The sequence below is a fragment of the Coenobita brevimanus genome, chromosome 40 (assembly GCF_032717465.1).
Source record: "Coenobita brevimanus isolate Jiangsu-jjx chromosome 40, ASM3271746v2, whole genome shotgun sequence".
Lineage (NCBI taxonomy): Eukaryota > Metazoa > Arthropoda > Malacostraca > Decapoda > Coenobitidae > Coenobita > Coenobita brevimanus.
Genome location: NC_136993.1, coordinates 9,165,220 through 9,183,087, shown reverse-complemented (window position 1 = coordinate 9,183,087; position 17,868 = coordinate 9,165,220). Strand labels below are relative to the sequence as shown.

The 17,868-nt window shown below is 40.0% G+C and overlaps 1 protein-coding gene across 1 annotated transcript in view; it reads right to left on the bottom strand.

Annotated features, from left to right (window-relative positions):
• Window positions 1–4,893: 4,893 nt before the first annotated feature.
• The window catches only part of LOC145397280 (putative glutamate receptor), a 286,711-nt gene continuing 273,736 nt past the window's right edge, over window positions 4,894–17,868 (bottom strand). Inside the window, exons 11-12 of the mRNA XM_080270477.1 lie at window positions 5,553–5,696; window positions 4,894–4,968 (exon numbers count right to left, since the gene is read on the bottom strand). Coding sequence (XP_080126603.1) covers window positions 4,894–4,968; window positions 5,553–5,696 — 219 coding nt within the window. The remainder of the gene's footprint in view (window positions 4,969–5,552; window positions 5,697–17,868) is intronic.

The following is a 17,868-nucleotide window of genomic DNA, read 5'->3' as shown; positions in this document are numbered from 1 at the left end:
CAGAACTGGGACTTTTCAAAAGTTAATGAAGTACGGAACCCCCGGGTAGGGACCTATAAGCTTCGCGGCTATGAGCCGCTAGGCGGATGGCGGAATAAATATATATATATATATATATATATATATATATATATATATATATATATATATATATATATATATATATATATATATATATATATATAATATATATATATATATATATATATATATATATATATATATATATATATATATATATATTGTTGATAGGTGGGGGCGCTCACCATCCACTCATTCGATGTAGTGCTGCTCTCTGGTGTCTGTCCTTTCCTTCATCCTTGTTTCCTTCCATCCTCTTCTGCCTTTCCTACATTCTTTCCTCGTCCTTCTGCCTACGGGTGACTTTACACTCCCTCTTCCATCTTTCTTTCCTTCATTCTTTCCTCTTCCTTCTGCCTGTGGGTAACTTTACACCGAGTGACAAGCCAAATGGTTTCCTGTACACCAGGGAACCATTTACTACGCTGGTTGGTAACCATATAACCAAATTTTGGCGCCTGTTGGTTTAGTGTGTAATTATGGCGTTCCACTCGGAATGAGCCGGTGAAGGTTTTAATCCAAGGGATGGTTGGGGTTTATTGCTCACGTAATGCCACTCAGGGATGAATGAGGTTGGTCACTCTCATCTTAAATGTCAACACCAACTTGCCTAGCCCCGGGGTCCTACGCTCCTCATGAGGCAATGTAGGATTCGATGACGGATATATACAGTATATATATATATATATATATATATATATATATATATATATATATATATATATATAAATATATATATATATATATAAATATATATATATATATATAAATATATATATATATATATATATATATATATATATATATATATATATATATATATATATATATATATATATATATATATATATATATATATATATATATATATATAGTGGCTTTGTTTTTGAATCAACACAAAATATAAATATGTGCTGTATCGTTACGGATATCTCCTGGCGAAACGTCTCATGTTAAAGTCGAGATGGAATGAAAGTATTCAAACCTCTGTTCGAATCCAGCAAACTTCCATATCTTTCCTGACAACATTAACTCTACAGACATCTACATATGTTTTTAAATAAAATGCTAGCATAATACAATTATCTATCCTTACTAAATTAACACACCGTCCAAGTCATACATTGCAGACTTATTCGTGATTCCCAACCTGTCACTAAATACTCCTCTGCCCCCAATCCCCCGCCTCCCTCTGATCCCTCCTCCACACACAGGTACCAGACACATGAGGTCTGGCTGCCGCTTCACACTCACCTGTCTCACACCAGTGCTTCTAGAAGTGGGTAATGCAGAACTTTCCCCGACTGTACATGCAAAGGAGGACCATTATCTGGTTAGAGTCTAAAAATACCATCTCTCTCCTCTCTTTAGACACGGACTAAACATCCCAAATAACAGAAACAACTCGATACTTGCATCAACTCTATAAACTTAAAACAATGTGAAAAATTATCCTTTTTTATTTTATCAAACCATCTATAATATGTGATGATTTTGTTTGTACTATACGTCTACTTATTTTTAACCATGTCAGCACCAATGAAATATTATTTAATTGAAAACATGGATTTTTTTTTTTTGTGCAATATTTTTCGCTGCTCTGCTTACTTTTCACCGACGTGTACGCGGTCATTTTTTTTTTCTCCATTAGTGAATCATTGCAAGGCATAGGATGGGTTTAGGAAGATAAATATTCCATTGCCAGGTGCGCCAGATGTTTCTCTCCAATTTAGAATATATATATATATATTTTTTTTTTTCGAAATTTGAAAAAAAAATTGTGCCAGGGCTGGCAACGGGGTCCCGACAATTTCGGGACCCACGGCCATTGACTGTTTAACCCGCGGCGTCCCATCGACGTTCTTTAACGTCCACACGTTTTGTCACTGCCAATCCCGTTGACGTACATAAACACGAAAAAAGTGCAAGGTCCCTAATTTGCACAATTTTCAATTTTTGCGAGTGATTTTTGGTACTTATACACGTGACACCTTCCTCTACAAGATGCCAGGCAGGGACAATGCCTTACCCAGCGTGACCTCCTCCCCCCCCCTGCATGCCATTGTCTCAGCAATTCACCTGTTATCAGTGACCTGGCCAGTATAGCCATGTCATGCCACGGTACGAAATTCAGGGCCAGAGTGATTCCCCAATCAATGACAATGTGGAGGACAAACTTTACATAGCATCAGAGGAAGAAACAGTTAGAAATGATGATCAGGTAATATGGCAAAAAAAGGTCAGGTATTAGTGATTGAAACAATGCTTATAATGCCTATATTACTGCTTGAAAACCAATATACTCTCATGCTACATATAAATTCGTACCAAGTAAATAAATAAATACCGTTTATGAGTGGTGTAAAATAGTTATCCTCCCATAGAACTCGTTTTCTTTGGTGCCAGCCTGATAGAAAACCCAGTAAGGTAAGGAGGTACTCCTACCTGTATCGAGTATTTTAAACCTCAGGTGAGCGATTTCTCTATGAATTTTCGATGTTTCTCACCAAAAGCGAAGGTTTGAGCCAAAAAAAAAAAATGTCCTAAAATGGTCGGGATTGGGTGGAGTCAGTGGTGGAAAAGTGGTTTCGATAACAATTGCCAACACCAACAGACTGTGTCGATCAGAAAAAATAATGAGAATTAGTAAAAGAAATAATCACCCTAATAAACTGCCTTGTACAAGTAAGCTATGTCAAAAGATACTGAAGGAATCATTGGTCGCGAGAGAAGAACGGGTAAAAAATACAAATCACGATGACAGTACCGATATTTTAAACTGCAGCGACAGTGTACTAAAATTATCCAGAGAACGAAAGGAGACTACGAGAAAATTTCATGTAAAATAAAGCCAAACTCTAAAATATTTGCTTCATTTCATGAGAAGTAATAATATAGTAAAAAACATAGGCCCTATAATAAACACAGAAAGCGATCACGCCCACAATATATAATGATACTGAACGAATCTCAAAATAAAATAGAGCAAAATTTCCATTCCTGAATCGGTTTCCACGGGACGAAAAAATAATAAGTTATTCAACGAAGGCACAGGGCATGAGTTGTTAAATTATCCTCAGAAATTCGACCCAAATTAGTTAACTCATCAAAGCAAAACATCTCCTCGCATACTGCGTGAATGATTAAGACAGCTAGTTTCATTCATTCATCGCCAGACGCCATGTATCCCAGACGGGGTGGCCAAGGGCTTAGAGTTAATTGTTTTACAGGGAGGGGCACTATCATTCCTATAATTAACATATTCAATAAATCGCTAACTGAATGTCGAGTGCCAAAACAAAGGAAGGTCTCTAATATATCACCGATCTTTAAAAAGGGTGCCAAGAAACGCGCCACATATTACCGTCCAAAAAGCCAGACCTCAGTACTCTGAATTTTTTGGAAAAGTTGTCAGAGGTAAAATTTCCAGGTTCCTTCATTAGCATAATCCTATAACAGATAATCAGCAACGGTTTCGTAATAGTAGATCTTGCCTTACCAACATATTTGACTTTTCTACAAACAGATACGATAACTGGAACGCAAAAATGCCGTCGTATGTCATCTACCTTGATATCCAGAGAGCATTTGATAAGGTTTCCTACTGAAGACTGCTAGAAACACTAAAAGCTCACGGCCTCTCTAACAAATAATTTTCATGGATTGGTGATTGGTTAAAGAATCGCACGCAGCGAGTGGTGATGAATGGCGAATCATCAGACTGGCTAGAAATAACAAGCGGAGCTCCCCAAAGGTCAGTTCTAGACTAGTTCTGTTCACTATTTAAAATCAGTGATTTTCAAATTAGACTCGTTTCCAAGATATCGAAATTTTCTGGTTACACGAAAATTGGATGTAAAGCAATTACGAAAGCAGACTGTAAATCTTTACAGAACGAACTAGATAAGATAATAAGCTGGGGTGTAAATGGCCAATGAAATTTAATGCTGATAAATGTAATTTTATGCACTTTAGAGACAAAAACATTATATATGAATATCACATGTTCGATACCCCACTCAAGGAGGCAAAGGACGAGAAGAATTTAGGAGTTATTATCAGTAACAACCTCAAAAACTCGAAATATTGTATAGCAACCAATAAAAAGGGAAACTAAATCCTTGGCTTTAATGCAAGAGAGTTTTATCATAATACGCCCGATGTAACTTCTAAGCTTTATCAGACATTAGTTAGACCACACCTAGAATGTTCCCAAGTGGTCCTTGGATCGTATGATAGACGGTGACAGATTCGAGAGAGTCCAACGAAGAGCCCCTCAAAAGATCGCACAACTGCGAAATTTACGAAGAGTGAACATAGAAATTAAATAAGTTTTCCCTTATAATGGGATGACCAGAGGAGTTCTAATGCAAGCACTTAATATTCTCAACAAATTTTAAGCTGTTAGACATGATACTTTATTCGAAATACACTTTGATATTGTGATCAATAATAATGGACTGGAACTCAAAAGCTAGAGATGCAACACTAATACAGGGAAAAATTATTTTAATGTTTGCATAGTGGAGTAATGGATAGGCCACCAGCAAGGGTAGTTAGTGCAAAAACTATTGATAAGTTTAAAATTAGGTTAAGTCTTAAAATTAAGCTAAGCCTTAAAATTAGCTGAGTTCCTCTATTTCCCCGCGGTAACTGTGTAGTTAGCATTCCTGACTGCGAAGCTGCCGGCCCATTAACGCCAAGGTTCGAATCCTGGTGCGGGCAGCTGGGGTCACTTGACTCAGGTGTTCTTCCACCCTTTGTGGGTTGGTAGGTAAAATGAGTACCTAGCGTAACACCTAGGCGAGGTAACTATGGTGACTTGGATGATGCAGTGGCCTTGTATCCTAGGTTGTTGAGTGAATAATCCGCGACAGGCTCAAAGGCCTATGTTACGGAGATGAGCTCCTCATGGCGTATGCTCCCACCTTTACCTTTATTTTGTATATATATATATATATATATATATATATATATATATATATATATATATATATATATATATATATATATATATATGTGTGTGTGTGTGTGTGTGGAATGTTTGCTTAATGAGGACATTCTAGGACAATGTATGTTCTTCTCCTTTATATATGTGTAGAATACAGATTACGTATTACATAGTCGTTTCTCTTCTGCCTCGTCTATGTAATTTTCCTTCATGCTCTGCTTAGCAAACACGTTTTTTTTTTTTTCTCGTGCTGATTTAACTAGATGATGTGGTAGGTGAATGAGAGCTTTCCCCTTTTCTAGCCTTTTCTCTTGCATGTTGGTTTGATCGTAGTAGAACTTGCCTTTTCTACAAGAGACAACATCGTCATGGTCCAACAGGCTTCCTGTTATCTGTAGCCTACTTCGCATGTACCCTTATGGCCTCTCTCTCCTTTTCTTTTGTACTACATTCACTTAATATATTTACACTAATAATTGTAAACATTGAGTTGAGTGTCAAATTAGATGAAAAATCTTACCTGTGTGGTGATTCGAAGTGAATCCTTGAACCAGTAGTCCACGAGGCCGCTCTGCGTTATATAATTCATGATTTGGTCAATCCTTGGCTTGAGAGGGGAGTTGCTCTGCATACCCACACCCAGGCTGAAGGGCCAAACGCATTCCTGGAAAACAATTTAACACTCAAGCTATTATGAATCTTTCAAAGGGATAAAACCGTATGTAGTTTTCTGGAACACAGTAACAGAATTGTCTTACAAATGAGATGGTTACTGGTACCAACACTAACACTCACGCTAAATAAATTCGTCTGGCGTTTGCTAGAACATTATATAAGACATATCTCAACCATGATAAGGTTGATGGTGACAGTATTAACACACAAGATCCCATGACTCACTCCGTAGAATAAGATCGTCCGGCTTTTTACGTAAAAATATGCTTAGGTACACGCTAAACGACCATGAAAGGCCTAACACTAGTCAGTTCCGCTTGCTGAATGGAAAAAGTAAGGGTAACGATTTAATGAAAAATGGTGAAGACTCAGATTTACATGGGAAATGGAACTTTAAATATTTCCTTAACCAGCGCTGGTCATCCATCCTTTGAATGTGGCCTAATCACCTCCGCCGACTAATATACAGGGTGAGTCAAAAGTCTAGTTACAAGGGTCATTACCACATTACATGAAAGGCTCGCCTACTAGAATAATAGGGGAGGCAATCTATCCCAGTTAATGCCATAGGACTGTATGAAACTGGGAGTGCCATGGGAACATGAGCACTATTAAAAAAAAAAAAATCTCAAACATTGCCAAGTATATACATAAAATAGTACTTCCTTCTGTATCCTGACTTTTGACTGACGTTTTACATAACATTACCGGAACCTATATTAAATGAAACTCAACACCGCACCTGTTGTTACATCAACTAACAAACCATTGTACAGTTAACAGAAACAGTTATCTTCCCAGCTCTGTCTGAAGAATTTTTACAACTGCGAAATACAGTGAAAACCCTGTCTCTACCAGTGCGTGTTTAAGATGCTTCGATTTTTCCGCTATGTATTCATAAAACTTTGGGAAGATTCTTGTGCCTGTGCCTGGACATCCACTTCCTCATCTTCGCCTCATCACTCCATGTGCTTTGGTACTGGAGTGACGCTTTCACGCGGTGGCACAGGTGCAGCCGAGTGGCTCTTCTGCAATATTATACAAACGTCCTTATAACTCCCTAACAACCCCCCCCCCCTCCCGATGAGGATGGGTAGCTACATAGTACAAAGAAAAATATAGAAGCGGCAAGAAACACTACTGGATGATAAAAAGTCGAGAAGAAGTGATGAGGAGAGGAAAAGAAATGAAGGAATGTCATTGTTATTTATGAAAGAGAAGGTGTCGAGGATTTATGAAGAGGAAAAGTAAACTATGACATAGGTAGTGAATGCCATTCCTACTGGTAAGGTAGAAAGGTGAGAGGTTTCATTTTGCCCTGCCAGTGGTATAGTTTATGCTCTTTACGTAGTCGGAGATTTTCGTCCTCTTGAAGCATACCTCCCATTGCTTAGTGGCAGAATAAGACAATGTTACAGCACTACATCACTACCATAATATTCTTCGTGACTAGCACCATATTCAAAATGAATTAATCGTTATCAATCATCACTCAAGGTGGGAGGATGGCAATTTTACGTCAAGTTAAAGTGAACAGAGTATAGATAGACATTGCGGTGGCCATGAGGTCTACCGGAAAATGGAATATCTTAAAAATGACTGTAGCATGAGACACCATAAAGGAAGAATGTTCCATCGGTATGCTCTAAGCAGGAGAGTAATTTAACTTCCTACAGAAGTATCCTTATAACAAGGCGGCTCCCAGGCTGCCACATATATCCTTCATTCTTTCGAAAGGAGGAGGATGGACTGCAGGAGAAGGGCAACATCACTTGGCAGTCCACCGAATTCATGTCCAGACAAGCCTGAAGCCATAACGACGACGACAGGGTAGTACATCTTACAGAATCAAGAAGAATAATTACACATCAAGACCCTTAATCACGAAATTACTTTGTAATCGTTGTTGTTGTTGTTGTTTTTGTTGTTGTTGCAAGAAAAAAGGCTAGAAAAAAGGAAAGCTCTCATTCATCCGGGTGCTGTCAGATATCAGTCATTTTTACGATCATGGACTGTCCGTGTTATCACAGTGAGGTGGATGATGCTAATAAGTCTTTTGTTGTAAGGGACACCTCATTGCAGAGAGGTCATAATGGATTGCTTGCAGCTTGCATTTTGAGTTTACCCTGAACGAGGGGAGGATGGCTTCATGGCTAGATGCAATCATATCTCTCTGGGAAGGGTAGAGTATGAGGGAGATTTTTTTTTTATGTAAAGATGAAGGAACCAAAACCTAGAAGCCTCCAACATTGTTCTCCAAGAAAGAAAAAGCAGGATAACAGAGAGCCAAATTCAAGATCATTTCATTTCAAGATGCCTGGGCACACTGTGTTAGAAAAACTGGAGGTCATAAGCAGCAGAAAATGCAGGGAGAGGAAGTCAATTCCTGAGTTGACCTGTTGCATACATGAAGGACTGGAACCAACGGTTATCTCTTGCATTAGGGAGTTGGATTGAAAAGGGATGAGAGTTTGTTGGTAGATGGGTGTGCTACTCACCCACCGTTATGATGGTGGGATGCAAGCAGACAGTTCGGACAAGCAGTGACCATTGACATAGCAAAGGAAAAGGGATAAAAGTGCAGCAGTTTGGCGAAGAGACAGCTTGAATGGAGCCATAATAGGAGGAAAGTTAATGAGGCGAAAAGCATTTGACTCCACCGTGTTGTGAAGAGCTGTTTATGGGGAGTCATCCCACACATGAGAGTTGTCCTCTACAGAAGGGAAAATAAGACTCGTGTATTAAGTCAAACAGTTGTGTATGGGTAAAGAAGGCACGGAGTCAGCTTAGCGCACCTAATCTCTTGGAAGCATATTTTACAAGATCTTTCCATTGTTTGTTCAATTACCTGCTGAGATGGTCGCTGCAAGAAGTGGATGGACAGGTGAAGGGTGGAGTCATTAGCTAATGAGTGGACAGGGTTAGATGTACAGCTTAGAAAGTCATTGATGAATAGACGGAAGAGAGAGTTGGTTGATAGGGCAGCGTCCTAAGAACACTGCTATTGATAGCTCAAGAAGAAGAACGATGGCCATCTACGACATCAGCTATAGAACGACCCAAAAGAAAACTAGAGATGAAGGCACATATAGGAGGATAGGAACTGTAAGGGGGCAATTTGGAAATTTATGATTTATGTCAGACTCGGTCGAAAGTCTTTGAGATGTCAAATGCAATGGCAAAGCATTAGCGAAAGTCCCGAAAAGAAGATGACCAGGAGTCTGAAATGAAGTGAGAAGATCCCCAGTGGAGCATCCCTGGCAGTCTTATACTGACGAATGGAAAGAAGGTTGTGATAGGAAAAGTGCTTTAAAATTTTTATCACTAGGACCACCAATAAATAGGTGGCGCAGAGATTACAATTCCGTGCCAGAACTCAAAAAGTATTCACTATAGAGTCATGAAATTTCACATAGCTATGTGTTTTACAGTGAACTGGTGCCTTTTGCTAGGTAGAATGCTGTCTTTATTAGTTTCCCTTTTTTAAATAATGAAAAAGCAAAAAAACAATAATTTTCAAAGAGATTTCAATGTGACCAGCACAAGGAGTCTGAAGGGTCCAATGCATTTTTCCATGAAAACTTTGCAACTATTAAACCTAGGAGACAGAAACTGTATATGGTAAATGACTATATGAATAGCTAATTATGTTTGAATTTTCAAGACGGTATCTATTATGTAATCATAAAACATAGGCAACACTTCTGTTGCAACCCTCCAACTGACTAAGCATATACCTCCCACTTCCCTGCACACCTAACCAAGAGCATAACGACCCTCCCTCCCTCCCTGTATAACACAGAGACAGCAGGTTGCATTGAAATCTCTGAGAAAAATTATTTCTTTAATTTTTTTCATTATTAACCCTTTAACCGCGGGCATTGTTTTGACCCGACTCCCCCCCCCCCACGGGGGTTCCAGCCAAAATGTAAACAAACTTTAAACCTTTATAACTCTACACAGAATAAAGCTAGAGTGAAAAATAGGATACCATTAGAAAGTACTAACCTTCAGCTTTGCAATGATGTAGGTTTCATGATTTCGTTGACTATCACTGGACGGGCAGTGACATTAGAAGTGAGTGATCTAAAATCACTATTTTTCACCCAACACACCATTACCAAATAACAACCACACTCTGATAATAATACTATAGACATATATGAACACTGCACATACGACTCTGTGTTCACTGAGGCAGGTAAAAGGCACTGTAATAGCCCGCACTTCATTGCCACATCAGTGCCATTGTCACTCACAAAGCTGGACAGATACTGATGCGTGTTTGGGCAGGGGTGGGGGGGGAGGCCGGGGGGTAGGAGTTGGGGGCCCAGGGGGTGGGAGGAGGGAGGTGGGGGTCGGCTTGAGTGAAAGAACTTAATAGCTACTCTCCCTTGAAACAATTGGTGCGCGGAAAAAAACGCTCGGTATTCAAAATATTCAGAAACATTCCAGAATGACACCTGCGGTTTGGTCCAGTTTTTGCAATGTCATTCTGGAATGACAACCACGGTAAAGGGGTTAAAAAAAAAAATACTTTGGACACAGTATTCTACCTATCAAAAGACACCAGTTCACTGTAAAACACATAAATATGTGAAATTTCATGACTGTTTAGTGAATACATTTTGAGCTCTGGCTTCAGATTCCTTCTGCAGATCATATAGAAACCTTTGAGAAAAAAAAAATGTTTTTAAAAGGAAAAAAAGAACTACTTAATGCATAACATTCTACCTCAAAAGGTGCAAGTTCACTATAAGGCGCATAGCTATGTAAACTTTTATGACTCTATAATTATTACATTCCGAGAATTGCTGCAGAAACTTTATATCTATGCCACCTGTTCTTGTTGATCCATGATAACAATACCCTTCTCTGACTTCGTCAGCTGGAGAGTAACAATGGCTGCCTAAATGAAAAAGCGCGAGTCATAATTTCATCGAATTTGCTCATAACTTCATTATTACCATCGATAAACTACTGATTTTTTACATTTTAATGTCTTTATGTTATACTGGGGGGGGGTGAGGGCCGTTATGCATTTGGTTAGGTGTGCAGGGAAGTGGGGGGGGAGTATGTGCTTGGTCAGTTGGAGGGTTGCAACAGCATAGCATTGCCTGTGTTTTTATGAAAATAGATTTCAACAATTTAGAAAAACGAGCTTTTAATGCAGTTTGGTGATACTTTGAGGGCTGGGAATGGTCACCCTTTCCTGGGTAAAGCTGAAAGAAAGCAAACTTCCAGCAAGAAGGAGGGGTGCAAGTTCAAAGACAAGGGCAAATAATTTTCCTAGGCAGTGTGTAAACACAAAAGCATAGTTCTTGAGGAGAAGAGGAGGGAGTCCATCAGGTCTGTATGCCTTGTTGGTACTGAGGCCAGTGATGGCAGAAAACACACCAACTGAAGAAATTTTAATATTAGCCATAAGGAAGTCAGAAGGAGGTAGTGATGAAAGAACAGCACTTGAATCATGTAAAGTGCAATTGGAGGAGAAAAGCAGAGCCAGGATTTCTGCCTTATCAGGAGAAGAATCAGCTAAAGAGCCATCAGTGAGGAAAAGAGGATGGATGGATGATGAAGTAAAGTTGTTGGAATGGTTCATGGCAAGGTGCCAGAAGCAACAGGAAGAACATGAATCAGAATGAAAAGACCACTTTGCTCCTTAATTGCTGCCAGCATTGAATGATGCTCTACTGTACCAGTGTCAATGACTTAAAGTTAGCATGAGTTATAAATAACCGTGAATAATTATGGGAAGGGGACTGACTGTCACTGGTTTGTTCACACAATTCCACTCTACCATCCCAGGCACCTGAGTGCTTGCTTCATCTTGGATGTTTTTGCCCATATGTTTACATATTAGCCCTAATCCACCCCAGAAAGGGCAAACATGCCCTTCTTCCCATGTTTTAGTTAATTTCTCCTTTTTCTCATAGGTGAATTTTAATGTGGATCCCCTGGAAATTTATAAGTCACTGTGACACATGCAATTATGAACGTGCACACATGTTCCCCAAGGCACCGAGCTCCGGGGTCCGGCAGGTCATCCTGCTGTCATAGTCACTGTGACACTATGCACATGTGAACGTGCACACATGCAGCCTGAGACACATAGCTTGGGGGCACAACGGGTAGCAGAGGCAGCCTGCCATCTGCTCAGTCATCTTGTTGCTTTGGTCACTGTGATACACACATGCACACATTCATCATGTATGTGTGGATGTTGTGAGGGACTACTCCCACTGGATTCAGAAGGAAAATTGGGATTATGGAAGTACTTTCCATGCATTCTTTCAACTGAAACCAGAGAATTACAGGGGGCAGGCAAAACTGACCTCCTGGGGTGGATGAGGTTGGGGATGCTATGAACTGTTTTTTGCCCTATAATTGTTGATGGGTTGGGGTCCTGCATCCATCCAGCCCCAAAGGACATGTATGTAGACAAATATAATTCTTATGCACTTTGCATCTATTGAACTTTGATTTCACTGAATTGAGGGATGCCATAAAATACAGGAAAAATATAAAATTTTGCTAAAATAGTTTACCCACCCAAGAAAAATCTTAAATTCTTAGATATTCTTAGATGGCGATGATGTCTACTGTGCCGTCTCATATATGACTACCTGCCTAAGGATATTGTTGAACCTGACCACCTCGACACCATGTTTTTTTTTTTTTATGTGTCCGACTCTTGGCATAGGCTTCACAGCCAGCTATCAAGGCCCAGCAGTCCTCCTACATATCATACACCTCTTCATATCACCACTTCGGAGCTAACACCCACTGTCCATATTGAATACATGCTAGGGCTGTCTCATACAGGACTGGTGTATTGGTATTAGCGGGGGTATTTTTATGACATCGGCGGATCTCCTGGTAGATCAGTAAAGCCTAATTTAATGAAATTCAAATCCTTAAACTGCTCCCTGCCCCAGCGGGGATTTGAACCCGGGTCTGTTAGGACTGCAAGCCACCTCTCTACCGATTGAGCCAACGCTTCCCTAATGGGCGGTGGCAGGGACCACTGCTATTAGATTCAGAAAAAAAGAAATGGGATTATAAAAGTATTTTCCATGCATTCATTCAACTGAAACTGGAGAACTGCAGGGAACGGCAAATTTGCCCTTCCTGGGGTGGATTAGAGTGGCCAGGGCATTAGGGTGTATTAGGGTTAATGGCACATGAACCGTAGTTCTATGATTTCTTCAGTGAATCATAACGAAACAAGGGATGAGTTTAGGAAGTTAAAAAACACACTGCCAGGTGGGCCGGACGATTATTTTCACATATGTAAGAAAAAGAAATTGATTTTAGAACTCAAAAAAAAAAAAAAAAAAATGGTCCTGGGGCTGGCCATGGGAGCACGCACATTTCTGAAGGCATGGCCATGGAGGGGTTAGGATTAATGAAATTGTTTTTAGCAGAGCGAAGAACAGACTTGAGGACGATTCTGGGCAGAAACATAAGTGAGACTAGATTCAGGGATGGACTAGCTCTAGTAATTTTTTGGGCCTTCTCCTTGTTGTGGACAGCATTAGAACAGACGTGATTGAACCTTTTTTTTTTTTTTTTTAAGTCACAAGATTGGAGAATGAAATGTACAGAGTAACCTCTGTAATGTGCAAACCACACTCAGATGCCTTTTGGCCATGGAAGCAATAATCATTCCAGGAATAAGAAAAGAAGAACTGCATGACGGCACCTCCCAGTCACCAAATGCAAATTGCTACAGCTGCAACTTCTTGAGATGCTTCACAGGTCTTGTTGGAGCAAGGGGAGAGGTTAAGATGATAAGGTTGTAATAGAAGGAGACCAATGGAGAGAAAAGATTAACATCATATACAGCAGGATTTATTGTAAGGAAAAGGTCAAGTATGTTGGAACTCAGTCTAAGGTGGTAAGGTTTACAGGTAGGGAGCTGTATAAGCTGCTTATTAATTAAGGGGAGAAAAAATGTGGGTTTGTTTACCAGGTGGATCAGTGAAAGGATAGGAAAGCTAAAGGTGGTGGTGAACATTGAAGTCACCTATAATACAGATTTCAGAGAAGGAAGAAATTTACATGATGTGTTCCATCTTATAAGTAAGATAGTCAAGTAATATTTTCATAGTCAGTAGAATCAGGGGATAAGTACTCAACACAGATATATCTAGTTAGAGAGTAACAGGATAGCCAAAGCCAAAGAGTAGAGAATTCTGAAGACTCAAATTCAGGAACACGAGAGGAAGTATGTTGCTGTGTGCATATACACAACAGCCACATTTGGCTTTGAAGTAGGATAGAGAAAGTACAAGTATACAGAGAAGGGTTTACTATTAGTTACCTCAGACAGCTGAGTCTCTGTGGGGAAGAGAAGGTGAGGTTTAGAGGAAAAGAGGTGTTGTTCGATAGAGATATGCTGTTTGACTGACAGTTTTGGATGGGTCTGCGTGTGTGTGTTCTTACCTACCTACCTAATTGTATCTTTACAGGAATGAGTCAAGCTCTTACTGTCCCATGTATTAAACCATTTTTATCGTACATATCCTAATATTTATGGATAGTTTTGGCACACTACTTCATTAGGTAGTGCACTCCACTGATCAATTGCCTCTTGCTGTTGTTTCCTCATTGGTTATATACTCATTCATGTCAATTTTCTCTGTTCCTGTGATGCATTTATATGGCATTATCATGTCTTCTCTTTTCCTTCTCTCTTGTAATGTTGGTAGGTTCAGTTTTCCTAGTCTTTCTTCATAGCATAGATCCCTTAATCCCTAAGCGCCGGGTGATGGTTTATCCAGTGCGAAATTGCTGGACCGGGGGGGGGGGGCCAGGTGACGGCTATAACCACAAGTGTTTTCGCACCACAGTTTGAAGTGGCTGCCACTTGTTCTTATCATCAAAGGGTGGGGATAACCTCACAGCACCCGAGGCAAGCATACCTCAATCGTCTCTGTGACTCTGCCAGGTGTAGGATGATGTTTTCTTACATCTCTCGTCGTTGTTCTGTTCCAACATTATGTGGGCTCTTGCATCATCAGCCCCTGCCAAGCCTCTTTGCAAGAATACTAGAAAGGGCTCAGTGATAATGTCATACAGCATGCCTTGGATGCAACAGTGTCTTGTTTTTCTAGTAGTAGAGTACGTTATCACGTTGAGAGCAAACCCATAGTCGGCGCCGTGGGCAGATGCATGAACACGTCCTAGTCTCATGCCACTCTCACGGCAAAATTTAGTTATATTCCTCATGTCATTAGTGATTAACGCAATGACTTAGAGACCTGGGGTGACTTTCACTCGCAAGAAGATGAGTTGGTAAGTAAAATGGTCATTAATTCGTTTCCCTATGTGCTATACTTTCCGAGATATTAAAGTTTAAAAACAAACAATTTTCAGCAGTTTCTGAGAAATTGCCTATAGCGAGGTGACACCTAGAGTAAATAATGCCTGGCGTCTGTGGGTTAAGCTTGATGCCCATCTTGTAGTAGACCTTTGTACCATTTCAGTCTTATCCATGTGATTTTTTATGATGTAGATCCCAGACCACTGATGCATAATTCAGGGTTGGTCTAATGAATGATGGGATTATTTTTCTCAGCATGTCGTCATTTATATGTGAATGCCACTCTCATATTAGCAAGCAAAGTATTGATGTTCCATACTTCCTCACTGATGTGGTCCTTATCCTTCTGTGATGTGTGTAGGGTTGAACTTCCTAGCATATTATTCCAGTCTGGTCTTTTTCCACTTTTACCAAACTTGATTACATGGCACTTGTCCACACTGAATTCCATTTGCCAATTATTGCTCCATTCATGAAGCTTATTTAACCCATACCACGCTGGGCAAAAAACAAGACTGATACTTCTCTATGCCGGCTGATTTTAGATTTTAATTTTTCTGGCTAAATGGGCTTAATACATAATTATAAGATCCCTGGCACTAATAAAAGTAATCACTAAAGCCTGATGGTTGGTTGAATCGAGTCAGGTTGGTGCCATTCTACCTCTGAGATCGTTGTGGTTACTGAGAGAGAAGAGCAGCTGTGAGGTTGTGAACCAATTCTGGATTTTTTTTTCTGGCTAAATGTCCTTAATACATTAATATAAAATCCCTGGCAGTAATAAAAGTAATTGCCAAAGTCAGAAAGTTGGTTGAATTGAGTCAGGTTGGTGCCACTTCACCTCTGAAATCTTCGAGGTTACTGAGAAAGCAGAGCATCTCTGAGCTTGTGAACCGTTTTGAGATTTTTTTGGTGGGTAAATGAGCTTAATACATGAATATAAGAGCCCTGGTTCTAATATAAGTAACCACCAAAGCCAGAAAATAGGTTGAATCGAGTCAGGTTGGTGCCACTCCACCTCTGAATTCTTCAAGGTTACAGACACAGCAGAGCAGCTGTAAGCCTGTTAATACTCACTCGCCTCCCGTGCTCCTAAATCAGTGTTGTAAGCATAGCAGTGAAATGTATGAAGTTAGAGTGATACGATTTTATCTTCCATTTTACTTCAATTGCTTGGAATGACTTCTAAATGCTGTAGGACGTAGATCTACGTCAGCGGGGGTTTTGAAGGGGGCATAGATCTACGTTGGTAGCATGGTACAGGTTAATTCCTTTTGTAGCTGTCTCATTTCCATAAAAGTGTTTGGTGTGGACCTCTTTCAAATGCCTTCTTGAAATCCAAATTGATACTCTCTGCCCATCCTTCTCTTTTCTGTAGTGTTTCTGCGTCTCTGTCATACTAGCTTAATTGAGTAGCAACACATGATTTTCCCTTTCTAAAACCAAACTGTCTTCCTGTTATCATATTGCATTTTTCCAGATGATTTACCTAAAGTTTCCCCTCAGCTTTTCCAGTAACTTACAATGCTGGTCAGTGATACTGGGCAGTACTTTAATGGATTTTGTGTTTCCATTCTTGAATAAGGGAACAATGTTTGCTTTCTTTCAAATATTAGGTATGTTACCTTGACTTAAGGATGTCTCGAGTTGGCACGATCCTATATTTAAATAACCTCGTGACATTGAACACTGGCGGGAAACCTCAAATCCTAGTGGAATCCCAGTATGTATCACTCAGTCAACCGCAATGTATTCACCCGATCGGAAGTGTTTTCAGAACAATTTTTCACTGTTTCATAAGTGATCGTCTTTGTGCGCGACATTAGCACATCCGCTGAGTGATTTATTATGGGCGTGTTTCGCTCACAATTTTTTCGTTAGCCGTTAGCAAGTATGGGCCGCTCTCGCCTCTCTCTCACAATTTGAATTCAGTCAGGATTTGAGCGTCGTGGAAGCAGGTTCGATTGGGCTCAGTGTGGAGCAGTGCTGCCATTGTCCAGCAAGTTCCTGAATTTCCACCTAGTGTGAGCCGGCGAGAGGTTTAGCGTGTGCAGCATCCTTCCTTAGCAACGACGCCCAGTCCATTTCGCTTAGCCCACTCTCTGACCAGTATTTCTTTTCGTATTTTCCTAGGCTTAAGAGTTTAGCTTTTGAGTGAGCGAGTGAGTGTGTCCTTATTTTGAATTCATTTTGAAACATGTAATGTAAATTTATCTCATTGTAATCAATAAATTTACAGTTCTTTTCTCTTGAGCTTACTGTAATGTAAACTCGTGTTATATTTCTCCACATTAAGCTTATTTTACTTATGGCTCCTAGTTTGCATAAACGCTTTGCATTATTCATAACTGGTACTTAGGCCAGTCCTTTTATTAACTTAACCCGCGCCGTCCCGAGGACGTACTTCCACGTCCTCACGTTTTGTCACAGCTAATCCCGAGGACGTACTTCAACGTCCTGCAATTGCAAGGTTCATAATTTCCACAATTTTCAATTTTCGCGAGTCATTTTTGGTACGTATACACGGGACACCTGCCTCAACAAGATGCCAGGCAGAGACAATGCCTTACCCAGCATGACCTCCTCCCCCCCCTGCATGCCCTTTTCTCAGCAATTCACCTGTTATCAGTGACCTGGCCAGTATAGCCATGTCATGCCACGGTACGAAATTCGGGCCAGAGTGATTCCCCAATCAATGACAATGTGGGGGACAAACTTTACATAGCATTAGAGGAAGAAACAGTTAGAAATGATGATCAGGTAATGTGGCAAAAAAAGGTCAGGTATTAGTGAGTGAAACAATGCTTATAATGCCTATATTACTGCTTGAAAA